The sequence below is a fragment of the Rhipicephalus microplus genome, chromosome 6 (genome assembly GCF_043290135.1).
Source record: "Rhipicephalus microplus isolate Deutch F79 chromosome 6, USDA_Rmic, whole genome shotgun sequence".
Classification (NCBI taxonomy): domain Eukaryota; kingdom Metazoa; phylum Arthropoda; class Arachnida; order Ixodida; family Ixodidae; genus Rhipicephalus; species Rhipicephalus microplus.
In genome coordinates this window covers 188819631-188835667 of record NC_134705.1, presented here as the reverse complement: position 1 = coordinate 188835667, position 16037 = coordinate 188819631, and the positions used below count along the sequence as shown (strand labels likewise).

The 16037-nt window shown below is 48.2% G+C and overlaps 2 protein-coding genes across 3 annotated transcripts in view; one reads left to right on the top strand and one right to left on the bottom strand.

Annotated features, from left to right (window-relative positions):
- Positions 1-3338: 3338 nt before the first annotated feature.
- Positions 3339-7565, top strand: LOC119186569 (serine/threonine-protein phosphatase 2A activator). Its single transcript, XM_075867272.1, has 3 exons — positions 3339-3645; positions 5142-5485; positions 7043-7565. The coding sequence occupies exons 1-3, from the start codon at positions 3427-3429 to the stop codon at positions 7464-7466; spliced, it is 987 nt and encodes a 328-aa protein (XP_075723387.1). The 5' UTR covers positions 3339-3426; the 3' UTR covers positions 7467-7565.
- Positions 7566-12238: 4673 nt separating this feature from the next.
- Positions 12239-16037, bottom strand: part of LOC119166980 (uncharacterized) — a 38086-nt gene continuing 34287 nt past the window's right edge. Inside the window, exon 12 of one of the 2 annotated variants that reach the window (XM_037418380.2) lies at positions 12239-13794. In XM_037418380.2, coding sequence (XP_037274277.2) covers positions 12657-13794 — 1138 coding nt within the window. In that variant the 3' untranslated portion in view covers positions 12239-12656. The remainder of the gene's footprint in view (positions 13795-16037) is intronic. The other variant, XM_037418381.2, reaches the window with a different exon arrangement.

Below are 16037 nucleotides of genomic sequence, written 5' to 3'. Positions count from 1 at the left end.
GTCGGGAGCACGGTGCAGTGCCTACACAACTATACCATGCCTACACAACTATTCCACAACTATACAATGCTGCAAGGCTAGCAGGAGCGTCATATCAGTGACGTCAGAACGATCGCAGCGCTGGCCTCTCTATTGGACGCCCTCGCAGAGAATAAATACTGACAGTGTCTGCTTTTTATCATGCTCTTACTCTGCATAGTTTAAAATGAATCGCATTTTGTTTCGGTAAATGAGCCAAAAAATTTAAAAGATATGTTAGAAAACATATTATGAATCAGTCCGACAGAGCGCGAAACAAATGAAAAGTAAACAGTGGTCTTTCTGACGTCACAGGAACGTGCTTGATAGCTGTACAAACGCATTTGTTCAGTAATGATAACAACATCCGGGGTTTTACGTGCCTCCCCCGGGCTACCCCACTGATCTCTTGTTACAGTTGTTTCCTGTAAATACATACTGCATATACTCAAACAAGCGCAAATCGTGCTATTCGGTGCATTTTCTAGGCTACTTCGGGATCGCCGTTCCTTTGACCGACGAAAATAACTAAACATACTTGTCAGTGCACCTTTATCTCTCCTGCAGTGAACACTCAATTTATAAAGTTCATTGCCTTTTTCTTTGATACATGATTGATATGTGGGGTTTAACGCCCAAAACCACACACAGACGCCGTGGAGGGCTCCGGAAATTTCGACCACCTGGGGTTCTTCAACGTGCGCCCAAATCTGAGCACACGGGCCTACAACGTTTCCGCCTCCATCGAAAACGCAGCCGCCGCAGCCGGGATTTGATCCCGCGACCTGCGGGTCAGCAGCCGAGTACCTTAGCCACTAGACCACCGCGGCGGGGCTTTTTCTTCGATACAAGAAAATAACTAGATATATCGGTGTCAGTACACCTTTATCTCTTCTGCAGTGAACACTGAATTTGTAAAGTTTATTTATCTTTCCTTCACAGCGCAACGATCTTGTGGTCATCGTGGGTCACGTGACCATGCCACCGGAGCACTTGACGCAGAACGTGAACCGGGTCGTGACACATCTGACCCGCATGCTGACAGAAAATCCAGACGTTGCCGTCCGCTCCCTCTGCATCAAGAGCCGATCGGGACCCAAACTGAAGCTCTGCTGAACTGGCACGCACCTGCAGCGTCTGAGCCGAGACTGAAAGCGACCGTGAAAAGCCCTGTTGATGCTGTCCGTTCAGCGCTGTTTTTTCGCAGGACTTTGTTCTGGACGTGGTACGCGGCGTTTGTGAACCAGGCGGAACACTAAAATTAGGCTGCACAGATGTCAGCACATGAACGCTGGAACGGTACGCTTCGGCACATTCAGCAACGCTCCTGCTCCGTGCCGATGACCAGTAACTCGATATAGCCCACACTGGAGTGCTCATCGTAAGCGGCCACGTGTGCTATGATTTGGGCTTTTTAAAACTGGTGAGGTTGGCAGAGTCGTCAGTGCACTACGCAGCGCGCCGTTCCGGCCTCCCACACGGGTATGTTTGTCGCCTCTACACACCAGGAAAGAAAAGCGAAAGGAGTGTCGTGCTGTTTTCTTTTTCTTTATCACGTGGACCTGTGTTGCAATAGGCACTCTTCGTCGAAATTTTACTGAAATAATGGTTCTGCGATGCAAAATAAACACGAAGAATCAAGAAAAGTCCCGCCACCTTCAAACGACTCGTGTTTTACAAGTTCGTGCTTTACAGTGAATCGCGCCTACACCCCATCATGGACACGAATGGGAAGGAAGCAAAAATAAATCCGTGGGAGCCGTTGCTAACCAGGGATCTTCTATGTTTATTTACGTTATCGGTGCTACAGCCTCTAATCGCCCCACACACTGGACGATTGACCAAACAGTGACAGTGGTTAAATCGCCATTTCTTCTCCCACTCCTCAATTATACAGTCACTATCATCATCATGAGCGGCTGCGGCCGTCCGTTCGGATAACCAGCAGCAGAGACGATGACGGCGAGATTTCATTCATTCACTCAGTTTTTTTTTAGAAAGAAAATGTTTATAGGTTGAAGGCACCTAAGGCAGATTACCTCTGCCTGTCTAGGGTCCCTCCACCCATACATTTCACTCATGTACATCAAAGGGGCTCTGCAACACTTTTTGAGCATGGTCAGAAAACGCTGCCGATCGGCAGTAGAGCCTTCCGACAACACGCGAGTGCGTGGCCTGTAATTCACAATAAATTATCAAATTCAGCTAAATATAGCTCTCTCTTCTCTCGACAAATCACAGAAAATAAGCCCAGTAAGCCCATTGGCTCATTTGAACATGGCGCGCGCTCGGTTGTTACAGAGGTCGCCGCGAGAGGCCGCCACTTGTCCACGCGCGATCGCACTGAGAAAGCCGCGTACTCGAACAAACAAAAAACTCAAGGTCACGATGCACGAGTGACGTTTTTCGTTTGCCCTTACCATCCCTCGCTTCTCAGCTTCCAGCACTTTCGTGGGGCCGAGAGAAGAGAGAATGTGATTGCAGCGTGTAACAAATCTTTGTAACTCCGCTCGTACTGGACGGACTCTTAAAATTTTTGCGGCGTTCAGTTTGTGAGGTAATACACTTTTTAGGTGAAATAATTCCATGGTTACTCGAAAAGGTGTTTCAGGGCCCCCTTAAAGGGGCCCTGAAACTCTTTGCAGCGCATCCTCTAGCTTCTGGCAAAGGCTTCTCTCAAAAATAGCCTTTCAGTTAATCAAAAAAAGCAACTCTCCGTCAAGCGAAGGCCACGGTGACAAAATGACCTTCCGCGGAATGCTAGCATGAGCTATCTGGTATGGTTCTGCAGACGACGCACGAGCGCCTCGATCAAGTAGTCGCGAACGGCACATGCCTTTGAAATGAGCTGAGTGTCCAAACAACGAGTGCTTCACGATTCTCGTGTCTAAGTTTCCATTAACTCTTAAATAATGTGAATACAGCCGAAAACCGAGCCGTATAATAGCTTGGAATACAGCCGCGGCATTCGTTTGCGCGAGGGACTACGCGGCGGCATGTCTACTCCAGTTGCGGCGCCTGGCGGCGCAACGTCGCACTAGCACCGACCGGGCGGCCGCTTCCCATTGGAATTCGCTCGTTCGCCCGGGCACTGAAAAAATAGAGGAGGCGCTGGTACATGTCTAGAAATTCTGGAGATGTGGCTCAATAGGCGCAGCATTTGCGCACCTGTAAATAATTAACAACAGCACATAGAATTGATACTCTCGCGAAAATAAGGGCCAATCCACTCACTACTGGGCCAATTCTCTGAATTCGCTATGAACCACGCTCGGAGCAGCTCGGGGTGCAACAGTGGTTGTACAACAATAGCGTCACTATCATCAGCACCATCCACAACGGACACGGTATTCGAATCGTCAGCCGCTGACGACGACGACGACGCTTTCTTCGGGCGTCGACGACGTCATGTCTTCTGCAGCCAGTGCCTCGGCTACGTCGATGACGACGTCGGAGAGCGACGAAGAGCCGGAGTACGTGGAACCCAGGCGCCACGTGCTGACGCCCGCCGACATGAAGCGCTGGCTGGAGAGCGAAGCGTACAGCGAGTACGTCGGCTTCGTGCTCGCCCTCAACGAGCGGGTCAAGGGCAAGAAGCTGAGCGACGTCACGTTGCCGGTCTCTGAGGTAGGGATGCAGAACTATATTGATGGTACTATCAATAGCCGAGTCACTATAGAAGGTAAAAAAGGTGCGAGCAGCTTGCACTATTGGTGAAAGTGTGGAATAGCTGCGGATCTGGTGACCAATTTAGTCTGTTACTAAAGGTCCTAATCAGCAACGTCTTAATCAGTGAGACATTTTTTTGTTGTTGTAGTGTCACACTTCCACTCGCTTTTCATTTTCAAGTTACGACCCCGTTACACGTATATATCCTGCCTAGCGGTCCCCCATCGGTGTATCAGTGGCTGGAGGGTGCTCGGCTGCTGTCCCCAAGGTCGTGGGTTTGTTCCCGCCGCGGCAGTCGCATTTTGATGGGCAGAGGCCCGTGTACTGTGTGATGTCAGTGCACCCTCAAAACTTTTTGAGCCCTATACGCGGTGTCCCTCACACTCTTGTCGTGGATTTGGGGCGTAAAAAAAACGGGATAATAGGGAGCCCTTTGCGTATGGACGCTTTGGTTCACGCAAGAGCGATGACTTTTCGAATAGGATTTGCAGCGCTGTGGACACTCGCGCTCTTCTTTGTCGATGTCAGTCTAGTCTTGGCCGAGAGCCGTCACTTCAGTGGGTGCCGTCACGTTTGTCTGACCGAAAACTTTTGGGGCAGGCTCTGGGGCTCCCGCTAAATTCGAGAAATTACGTCTCCAACCCGAAATCCAAACGTTTTGCACATCTGCAGTGACCTTGATGCTCTCTTTTTGGGGCCCCTAAACATTTTTTTTCAAGCAACAATGAAATGAATTTACTGAAAAAGCGTATTGACTCACAAATTCAACTCCGCAAAAATGGTAAGAATCCCTCCAGTGCGGTGCGAGGGGAGTTACAAATATTTGTTGCATGCTGCAATTGCATGCATTCTTCTCTTGCCGCGACGAAAGCGCTGGAAGCTAAGCAGAAAGAAATGGCAGGGGCAAAATAAAAAAAAAAAACATCACGCGCATTTTGTGATTTTGAGCACTTCATTTTTTTTGTTCGTATGCGCGGCTTTGTCAGTGTTACCGCGCGTGTACGTGTGGGCAAGTGACGGCCTCCCGTGGCAATTTCTGTAACGACCTAGCGCCCCATGTTCAAATCAGCCAATGGCTGATAGATGGGATTTTTAGGAGTGCTTTTTGAGCGTTTTCCGCGATTTGTCGAGAGAAGAGAAAGCAATTTTTAGGTTGACTTTGATAATTTATGCCAGGCAACGTGTTCGTGTGTTGTCGGAAGCCTCTACTACCAACCGGCAGCGTGATCTGACCATGCTCAAAAAGTGTTGCAGTGCCCCTGTAAGGCATGTCGGTGTGTGCACTTGTACATATATCTTTAGCGCCACTTCGTGACGTTTCGCTTAATAAAAACAATAACAAAGTCACTTTTCGTGCGCCTGCTTCGTATAACATCGACTCCGAAGGTACGTGAGATTTGCCGAAGGAACTATCGACATTCAATTTACCGTTACTTCTGAATCACCGATCCAAGGTCACGTCCGGCCTACTGTCTGTGTTGGACACGCTGTACGACTGGGTTCGCGAAACGCCTCCCGTGGACCAGCCGCAGCGGTTCGGCAACACGGCCTTCCGCACCTGGCTGCGCCGGGTGCACGGCGAGAGCCAACGACTGCTGCGCGACGCCCTGCCGGCCAGGTACGCGCCCGCGCTGGTCGAGCTCGTCCCTTACTTCGACGACAGCTTCGGCAACTGGACACGCATCGACTACGGCACGGGCCACGAGATGAGCTTCGCCATGTTCCTCTGCTGTCTGTTCAAGATCAGAGCCTGGGCCGAGGATGACTCGGCCGCCGTGGTCCTGACCGTCTTCCAGAGGTTGGTGGGCACGCATTCTTATGTGTCACGCAATTCAGCGACAAATGCCATGGCCATGGCGATTTTCACGGCGAAGGGGTTCTTGTCGTTCACTTGTCATATGCGGTTTGCCACCACCGAGAAGGATTGGCTATGAAATCGGCGGCTTGATAAATTCAGATGAAATTTAATCGTAGGGTAATATTGACAACAGATATGTCCCAATAGAAGTGTAACTGAGTATACACAAAAAGGTAGAGTGATTTGTCTAGCGAGGAAGCTGTCTTTTTGTGCCGTCATCATCGTCATAAGACGTGTTATTATTTACATTAGCAGAAGGGGTCGTGAAGATCACGTGACTAGAAGGGGGAAGAAGTAAAGAAATGAACGAACTGATGGTGATGATGTACGAAATAGTGACGCTGTTCAAGTAAAACGAAATGAGGATGATAGTGATGTTCCAATTAAGTGGTGGTCATATTACTTTAAGTGCAAAATACGGAGAAAGCGATTCTCATTTTAGAGCAATAACAATTGTATGGACATTTCTCGGCTGGTTTTTACCGCCATCATTGACGTTTGCGACGGCGGGGAAAATAACGTATTTCCACCTTTACCAGCTAGATGGCTCAATAAACGCGCTCGGCGCCCAGCTCGTCGCGATGCGCCGACGCGCGTTCATCTCCCACGCATACTTTGCCCCGATGAGGGAGGGAGGGGGGGGGGTGTTGATGCTTGTGCGCTCGCGCTTATCCGAATTCGGTGGAGGGAAATTGTGCTTCGGCTTTCACCGGAACGGTTGCGTTGTAGTTTCCGGGCCCACAAAGGTCACTTCGCTCGCTGCGCAGGCCCCGTTTGCGAAAAAAACCGCGCTTTTCATACACAACAAAGTAACATCTGGGACACTCATCCGTACCTGTGATTACGTTTCGTGCGTCGTTTTTTTGGGGGGGAGCGGGGGGGAGAGCGCGATAAGTGTCGAGTTCTAAACGTTGTTAGTTCGCTCTCGTCCTTTGTGTCTTTTGTTTTCATGCGTCATTCGTGCATTTGCAGCACGCTGCACATTACTGTCTGCTTGCCGTTCTCAGCCTTACATGCACTCCAAGTTGTTTAGGTGGCAATCTCCCTCGCGGTAAAACTGTGATTTTTCTTAAACTACGCTCAATTTGTACGAAAGTGAGGCACCTGCAGTGCGTTATAAGGCCATATGTAGATAGCAGGGACGGGAACGCACACATGGCAGGATTTCCGCCACGCTGCAGCGGGAAACAGTCACGCGAGGCGTTCACTTAAACAGTCTGAGACAAGGAGGTAAAATCTGAGCCTGCAGCTAACCTAGAAATCACGTAACACAAGGCATTCGCTGAAGCGCACCAGAAATCCGAAGGCCATGCAATCTCACTTTGCCCAATCAAGTGTAAGTGCGCGTACTTCAAATATATAGCAGCGTATTTACAACACCATGGGATCTCGTCAGCCAATCCTATATTCGCATGCTTACAGCATCACTGCTCGACGGTTGTAAATTGTTAACGACGAGAAACTGGCCCAAGTTTCCTTAATTTTTTTCCCTCCAAGGTACCTGGAGCTGGTGCGTCACCTCCAGCAGGAGTACCGCATGGAACCAGCCGGCAGCCACGGTGCCTGGAGCCTGGACGACTACCAGTTCCTGCCCTTCATCTGGGGCAGCGCTCAGCTCGTGGGCCAGCTGGCGATACAGCCCAAGTCCTTCCCGACGCCCGGCTTCGCCCAGAACTACTCCGGGGACTACATGTTCATGGGCTGCATCGAGTTCATCTGCAAGGTGAAGAGCGGCCCGTTCCACGAGCACTCCAACCAGCTGTGGAACATCAGCGCCGTACCCAGCTGGGCCAAGATCAACGCCGGCCTGATCAGGATGTACAAGGCGGAGGTGCTGGGAAAGTTCCCGGTTGTCCAGCACGCGCTCTTCGGGAGCCTGCTTCCCTTCCGTCCTTACGAAAAACCGGGCCAGATGAAATGAGACTGCTTGCTAAATAAAACATTTCGCTATTAAATATTACGTTTAACACGCGATATTACGTTAATTAAGTGCTGTGTCTTCTGTACTTTTTTTACTCTGTCCTAGAACGGATCACTCAGTCCTTCATTGTAGTTGGGGGTTTTGTCGTCGTATACAGCGAATATATTAAAACCATTTACGCATGTTTTTTGAAGTTTAAGTGATTATAACGCTAGACGAGCTACGCATGTCAGGAACAGCAATGTTCCTGAATGGCGCAGCGGCTTCAAATTTTGGGGAGCTTTTTGAATAGAAGTGTCGGTTTTCCGTGAACCATCCGCGAAGAGGGGGAAGGAAGGCATCAATTTTTTTTTAATGAGGGTAGCACACCAAACAAGCCTCAACCTTTCTGTGGACACGGCAGAATAAAGTATATGAAATTCATAGTTCATTCCCGTGTTTCTGCAATGAAATGCAGCCGTTAATTGAACTGGGAAGACCTAGAGGCAGGGAGGAGGCGGGGCCAACCTAAGCTGTGGGTGCGCACCTTCTCCCCGCTTAGTGCTGGACGTGTTCTTCACCGAAACAATAAGCTGCTTTGGTTTCTTTTTTTTTAACTCTGCGCTTACCACCTCTGCAAGAGCGTAGACCATTCTTAACCTCGAAGTGCCAGGCATGCCGCTAAAGGGATACGAGGGAACATAACGATTGTTCTGGCTTTTTTTATTACATTGTCTTGATAGCAAGACGCTTGATTCGAGAAGGTACTTCGTAAGCGTGGAACACATGTACAAAGAAAATGCTGGAGGCGATGCCTCCTGGAAGTCCCCGCATCAGTCGGCACGACGTCATGGTTTCTGATGGTCTACATCAGGGGGTTTCAAGCTCACCTATAGGCTTGCGGGCAGCAGTCCCGAAATTTAGTCCCGCCAGGGCGGTTACAATAAAGGAACTGGTAGGGGTACAGTGCAGGGGGCGTTGGACCAATATCTCGTCTAAAACGCTGCCATTGGAAAGAACGCACTTCGCATATCTCACATGTCGATAATTCCTGAAGCAAATTCGGCATGATACCATACAACAGAATCGTCCCGGTGAAAGCCCAAGGCGTCTATCCCCGTCTATCAGTAAAGGCAGATTTGATAAGCTGCGACATATGAATAGCGCATTTGATCGCATGTCACGTACCAGAACCGTAATCGAGCACATAGATTTCATGAAGTTAACAAGATCGCTTCGGCAATGGGAGTTCTTCATTCCACGGGCATGCATGATTTCTCTTATAGTATTCAACCAGATGAGGCTAACGTATTTGGTTACCACAACGTTATCCCATTGCAGTGACAATCTGTGGATGATAAAGCGGCGAGGATGTGTACGCTTATTTTCCACAAGAAAGTTGCGGAGGTAGGGACAGGCGAGCGCGCGGGTAGCTCGGTAATGTGGGTGCTAGCTGGGAGCATACAAACCGACCAATCGCGGAAGGTTTCTGGTGGCAGGTATAGGAGGATGATAACGCAACGCTTTCTCACAAGCAGCTGCCGATTGCCATAGTCAGCCTGGAAAGTTGTCATTTGGTATTGTTCATGTAATATCAGTGAAAAAAGTAATTGTGGGACTTCGCGGCTGTTGACTATCTTAATTTCCACACCAAAGACACAAGGTTTTGGGCGCTCTCTCGGGGCGCCTCCTTTTGCTTGAAACACACCAAAAGTCACGCATGGGCATTTGTGGACAAGTCTAGAGTCTCCTATATACTATACATATTCATAATAACACTACGAATCTAGCCCCAAGAGACTCAAGTATAATTTTGTTCAATTCTTAAGTCGATAGGATTCTCCCTCTCTCAATGTGGAGCTAGTGGGGCCTCGGGTCCTTCCGGAAAAAGGAATTACTCTCCCCGTATGGTTGACAATCTCTTTTCTATAAAATTTGGTGGGGCTGGGCACCAAGAAAAAAATCGCAGCATATCCACGAGGTCAATGACGAGGGGGGCGAAGCGGACGGACGCTTCGCCCCACTCAATCATTCACTGCGCGTGGATATGCAGTGACACCGTTTTTATTGACATGCAATGCAATGCAACTGGCTGCTATACGATGGCACGGGACATACGACCCACGGCGTAAGGACCTTCGCCCCTAAAACGGTTGTCCTCATAGTTGTGGATTACTCTTTCACGATACCTAAAGCACCACGCTTGCTACCAGAACACACTATGGCAAGCGAGAACACGCGCAGTAAGCACATGCGAAGGGGCGACGCCATCCTGAAGTTCCTGCTTCAGTCGTCGCGACTGCAGAGTTCACTATAGTCGAGACGTTACGGTTTTTGACGGTTTGCGCGGTTCCCAAACGGTAAAAATGAAGCACACTGTCGTCCTTTATGAAAGGGAACACGCGGGCGCGTGGCCTGCGCTCGGCCGGTGGCTGCCCACGACACTGTCCTCAGATGGAGACAAAGCCTTTCACCGGCGTCCAACCAACACCAGTGCCACTGGCAGCACCGTTGGTAGCAAGAGCCGCTGCTGTTGGTAACTATAACATACTGCTAAAACACCAGCACCTTTGAGTGCTCTGCAGTGCCCAATCCTAGTAGGGCAAAATCAGTGTTGATGTTGATGCGTCACAACAGGTTCAGTGAGTGGTACTAGGGACCATAGTGGTACTATAGTCGAACGCGGTTATATCGAATCTTAAGGTGATCTCGAAAAACTACTACGCGTGTACAATTCGAAATAAAGAAATGGTGAAGCTCGCATCAAGTCGCACAAAGCTTGAAACGACGAAGCTGGACTATGCTGAAATCTAACCTGGTTGCTTCTAGGCTGTTGATCGGCTTCAGCTAGACGATGCTAGACTGTTTCTAGGGTCGCTTCTAAGCGCAGAGGGGTTCGAGTTAAACCACATACAGACACACACGACAGGGATGTCAAAACTCCAGAGACGGAAACTCGCATTGACACAGAGGGTTCGCGCCTCCCACCGATATACGGGGCACGTCGACGCTCGCGTACGGTTTACATCGCTTCGGGGGTCTCGTTGAATCGCCATTGGCTATCCCATTCGCTTGATTTCTCTCGTTGAAGCACGCCGTACATGTGCTTCAGCAAAGCTGAAAGGTGCGTCCACGGCAGAACCCCAGCCAAGGTAAGGGGGTGGAGGGAGGGCTGCTCTAGGGTTCGGGCTTAACCCCCCATCTTCTGATGGAAGAGGGGGGGGGGAGGGGGTCTTTACCCAAAGTGATGAAAGTAGGAGTTTTTCTAAATTAGCCAAGGTCTTCAGCGAGTTACCCCTCGGATAAAAGACTCAAGGAGGGGGGGGGGGGGGTCGTTTATCCTATGAAATGAAAATTTGAAATTTGAGTTTCCAATATAGTCAAGGTCTTCCGCGAGTGCCCCCCCCCCCGCACCAAAAAAAAATTCCAGGCTGCAGTGTTCATCATTGAGTTAACCCGAGTTTATTAAAGCTTTAATTACTGGTTATGTCTACCTAAAATCTTTGTCTGGTGCCCTCTTCCTTTTAAGTGGACGAGGGGTATGAGTAATGGCATTTTTTTCTGCGACACACCCGTTCACGATGATAGTAGTTTTTTGTACACATTTATACACGCCAAAGTTTTTACGGTCAGTTTGAAGGGGTTTTACAACTGTTCGATACGTATATTTCCTTATATGTAGTTTCAATTGCATGTGAATGAATGAAAATTTTCTATAGGTTAATCATCATATCAGCACTGTCTCAAAGTTTTATGTCCACAACTGCACACTGAAACTGGGCAAATGAAGCCGATTAGCTGCTTAGTGCAGTGTAAGCGATCGGTCACTTCAGAATACTAGGCAGTGCTTCAAAAGTGATGCGATATTATAATTAATGTCACACAGCACATGTAATTGTCAATCACAGCCAATGTGATTCGGTGTTCATGCCACTTTTGTTGCTGCTGCTACTGCTGCTATATGGACATAGATGACATTCAAAGCAACACTGCTTTAGTGAAACCATATGATCCTCTGCGATGTAGCTTAAGTACATATTGTGTCACGGGCAGGGCTGGCTGAAAATTAGTTTGGTAGCACCACTGATGTGCACACATGGCATACCAAGTCACAGTTTGCCATGACATATTTGAATACTCATAAACTACACGCAGAAAGCTCAAAGTGGTCTGCTGCTGATCCAAGAAAACTGGCATGAGCAGTTGGGCACACTTGAATGAAGTTGGAGGGTACGAGGGAGCTTCATTTTGTAGGGAGGAAACATACTAAAAGACTGTTATTGTGACGCTGACCGAAATGAATAAACAAATATATTGCATTCAAGCTGTACATGGCTAGTCAAGGCCACAATTCGTCCATCCTTTGTGTGCAAAAGCCCCTAGCATGTACTTGCCACAAAAGGTTTGGCAAACACCACTGTTCTTTTCAAAATGAAGAGAAAACAGCCTGAAAACACCAATTAAGATTTGTGAACAGACGAAACCAATTGAGAAAAACTTTGGTGAACTGTCAAGGTTAACACTTTGATAAACATTGGGGCAGCCCGTCTCAACTTTGTTTGTTAAACACCCATACAGAGTGCTTGAGTGGCGATTTTTTCAAGTTATGACTCCCTAACAGGAGCTTTGTTCACAATGAAACAATGATATCTTTGTTTTAAATTCATTTTCGTCAGTTTCCAGATCACCTGTTTCGACCATGAGAACTTTATCAACAACGGCCGTTGCATAAATGTGAAGTCGATCGAGAAGCTTTACCACACAATCAACGACAAGTCATGACAAGGATGGTGTTAAGTTGCTTAAATTATACAAAAATTTATTATCGTACACTATTTACATCGTCTCCTTGCCACGAAGGAAACAATTATATTACATGTTTACAACAAAGAAAAAATAAAACAGTTCCTTGCATAAATAAGCTACAAATCCTAAGTTTGTGTGTGTGTGTGCGTGCGTGCTATACGGCTAAACAACGTCCAATGCCTCTTTCACTGGGATAGAACAAATTGCCGAGGAAAAGAGAAAACTGCACTTGCGAAAAAACAGGTGCACGGAGGAGAAAGACGCTTCTCTTTACAATACAGGCAAACAAATCACAAGGGGCGTGGATATCGTGTTGTGGGAAGGAAGTGGAGGGGGGGGGGGGGGTTGAAGAAAAGAAACAACAATAGAACACATCTTTCAGGGTTGCTCAGCAGCAGCTTTCGACTACCTCTCGACACATGACGGAGCTTTTGGAAGCAGAGACAACTTTGGTTTCTTCTTGGGTCGAGCGCCACTGCTATCATGCCTCTTCTTAAGAATCGTCTCCTCAATGTTCCGCAGCTCTAACCTTTGCAGCACGACTACGCAGTCCTTAGGAACGACTTCCCCCATGTCTTTTCTCGTCAGGTGCGCATTAACAAGGCGTTGCCGATGCGCAGTCGCGGAGCGCACCTCCACGACGACACCGGGCACAAGAGCACCGGCTGACCGCCTTCTCTTCTGTACAGGCGACACCTCACAGGCGCCAGTGGCTGGCGCTCCTCGCTTCTGCAGAAGCCTTCTCGACAACGGAACCTTAGGCTTGACCAACAGCTCTCGCTTGGCTAACAACACTGGCCTGATTAACTGCTTCACTTGGGCTGTCAGCTCTAGCTTGACCGATGAGATGGCCTTTGTTGCAAGCCATCCTTGGTCAGGTGTGTCGACATGGTTCGTTAGCATTCGTCCGCTGCCCTGGCCAGATTCCCCACGCATGACACTGCTCAACCAGGAATTGGCAGCGTCTTGAGTCTTTGGTATCCTAAACTTCAGTCCGTCGAGCAGCCTCGACAGCATCTGCCTGTCGAAATCCGGTCCAATCACAAGCTTGCTATTTGACTTCGGTGATGAGATGACTAGTGAACTATCGGAGGTGGCTTCGACAAGCAGCATGTTGCGTGATGGGTGCAGCCCGTCGCTCGACCTACGCCGACGAGTGTAAGGGATGATGACAGAGCGATCATCAGCGAAATGCGAGACCACTTGGAGAACATGCGACGTGGCGCCGTCCAGCTGGCCAGACAAGAACAAAGATAACGCGGACAGTATGTTCTCAACGTTGCGGGCTGAGCCAGGCTCTCGGTAGGCTTGCAGCGCCGACGACGCAGGTGTCATCACAGGCTGCATCAACCCGAGAGGACAACACTGTCCGTTCCGGGGAACGTTGCAGTTGACTAGATTGGGTGAAAGTCCAGTCAACGATGAAGAAAGTTCTCGTGCGATCACAGTGCTTTGAGGAAGCCCAAAACTTGCCACAGAAAGAAGCCTGGCCAGGCTCTTGGTTAGCAGGTGAACAGAGGCAGCAGGCTGCGGCACGAAACTGCTGTACAGAACCGGGAGAGAATAGAAAAATAAACTTGGTAAACATTAGCAATTTATGTTTGTTACACTCTCAGTGACAGAGTTTCTGAGCTGCTACAAAATGACCTTGACTGTTGCACACTGTAATAGTACAATGTGGTCAATGCAGCCCCTGTCCACGGTACATGAGCTGTATCGATTACATTGTACTAATAGTAGAGTGTATTATTTATTGTATTAAATTTGGGCCCAACGAGACCAAAGATTTCGTCTATTCAACCAAGAGGCAGAAAAATCAACAAAATACGCTGCTGACTCATCTGGCAGTCGTCAGATTAGTTGTCGAATAAAACTTATGACTGAAAAGCAAAAAAGTAAACAAAGAATGACATCGAAGTGCTGAATCACATAAAAACATGCATACAATCAATAACATTAGGAACAAGTGCACGCCTCTGATTATGGCATCACCAAGTAACTTTATCTTCCCTGATGGAAACTTTAGTTATTGTCCATCATTGTCACTGATGTTTAGTTAACCAGAGTAAAATTAAAGAGCTGCCGACACTTTTTTTTGGAGGTGTGTTTACACTGCCATACAAATCTCATGTATACAAAGCCAGCTCTAAGAAAGTATGAGGCTACCGAAAATCTGGTACGATACATTATTTTGACGTAAATGCCAGTTTTCTCACGGCACGCCTACCGACATCGACACTACCTTGACGTTGGGCTACATTATGAATTCCGGTGAGTTAACGCAGCAGTCTGGCTGGTTGTGATAACGTCAGGCACCAAAATTTACAAAATGGTCACTTGTGTGTCATTAACAGAGGAACCGTACCAAGCGGCCGGGGAAACGTCGGGATACCTTGTACAGGCATGTGACGAGAAGCCTATACTATGCTGTGATGTCAGGGTACAGTAGGACTAGAAACTAGCTTTCATAAACACACTAATTACTTCGTCAGAGGGCCCTCACACTTAGCAGTACATTTGATAGACTCTTGAGGGCTTGGCCTTATAAAAAAAAAGGACAACTAAAATTTTCGTGTCAATACATTTTAAACGTCGATGAACTGGTGCAGGATGCATGTGACGAGGTGAAACTGTGCAATGCAATATCAGAAACGTGTCTTTAGTACTTGCTGTTTTAGACAATTATACAGGTCTATAAGCCGTCATGAACCACCCCTCTGGCTTGGTGAAAAGGCAGCATCTTCAGTGAATAGCAGACGTTGCTATGAACATGGCAGACATATCTTGCACTAATACACGGCGACAAGAGTTCACCAGTGAAGCAAGAAGTTGACTTTTTTTTTTTTGGGGGTGCCCTTTTTTCACATAGAGGCCTATCCTAATTCGCTAAGGAGTTGCTGACGCCTGCTGTCCGACGTCAAACAGCGTGTAGCATGCTTATCAACACGAAGCAAAAGCAGAGTTTACATCAAGTGCGCTTCTTGCCATGGGGTGCTGCCACATTGCCAGAGCTGCAATCCGTTGTCGGCAAACATTCCCACAGTAAGCCACCCTCGCATGCAGGAATCACAGCAGGACAGAGGAATTGCGTTTCGTCACGTGCGCTCAAGATATTGACGTGCGCTGGTGTAACTTTTCTTCCCCGTGTCATCTCCCTCCCCCCTTCACTTCACCTTGGTGTTTTCGTTGCAGCAAGAGATTAGAGGACGTGCATGACAAGCCCTCGTAACTCTGCTCATTCTTCTACGGTGCATTAAGACAAAAGACCCGAATTGGATTAGGAGGGCGGACGACGCGCAACGCGCCCTCACAACAGTGTTTCTCGTCATTCACACCTTTTTTCTCTGGCTCGCAGGTGGACGACCTCAACCCCATTTTTTAAAATCACAATTTTGGCGGTGGGATGCCGCTGCTTTAACTGCGAACAAGCTGGCAACCAGTGCACTTTCCTTCTGTACGAGCCACACTACAGTCCTTGCGGTTGACTTCAACTCTTCTGGTGCTTCAGTTTGTTTCTGGCGCCTTATTCTAAGACAGTCATCTATTAATCAACATAACTATTAATCTGCAATGATTGGTAGGTTGGAGAGTAGCGGGTCAGTCGTTGCTTTAATCGTTGCACATGCAAAATTCTGCGGCAGGTACAGCGTGTCGCTGTATGTGAGTGCAGATTTAAAAGTTGAGATGTGAACTAAGAGGGAAAAAAAAAATCAGCACAAAAATGTGCAGCAGGGCCATGAGCTCTGCCGGTACCCGTTATACGAAAAAAAAAAATAAACGCTCTGT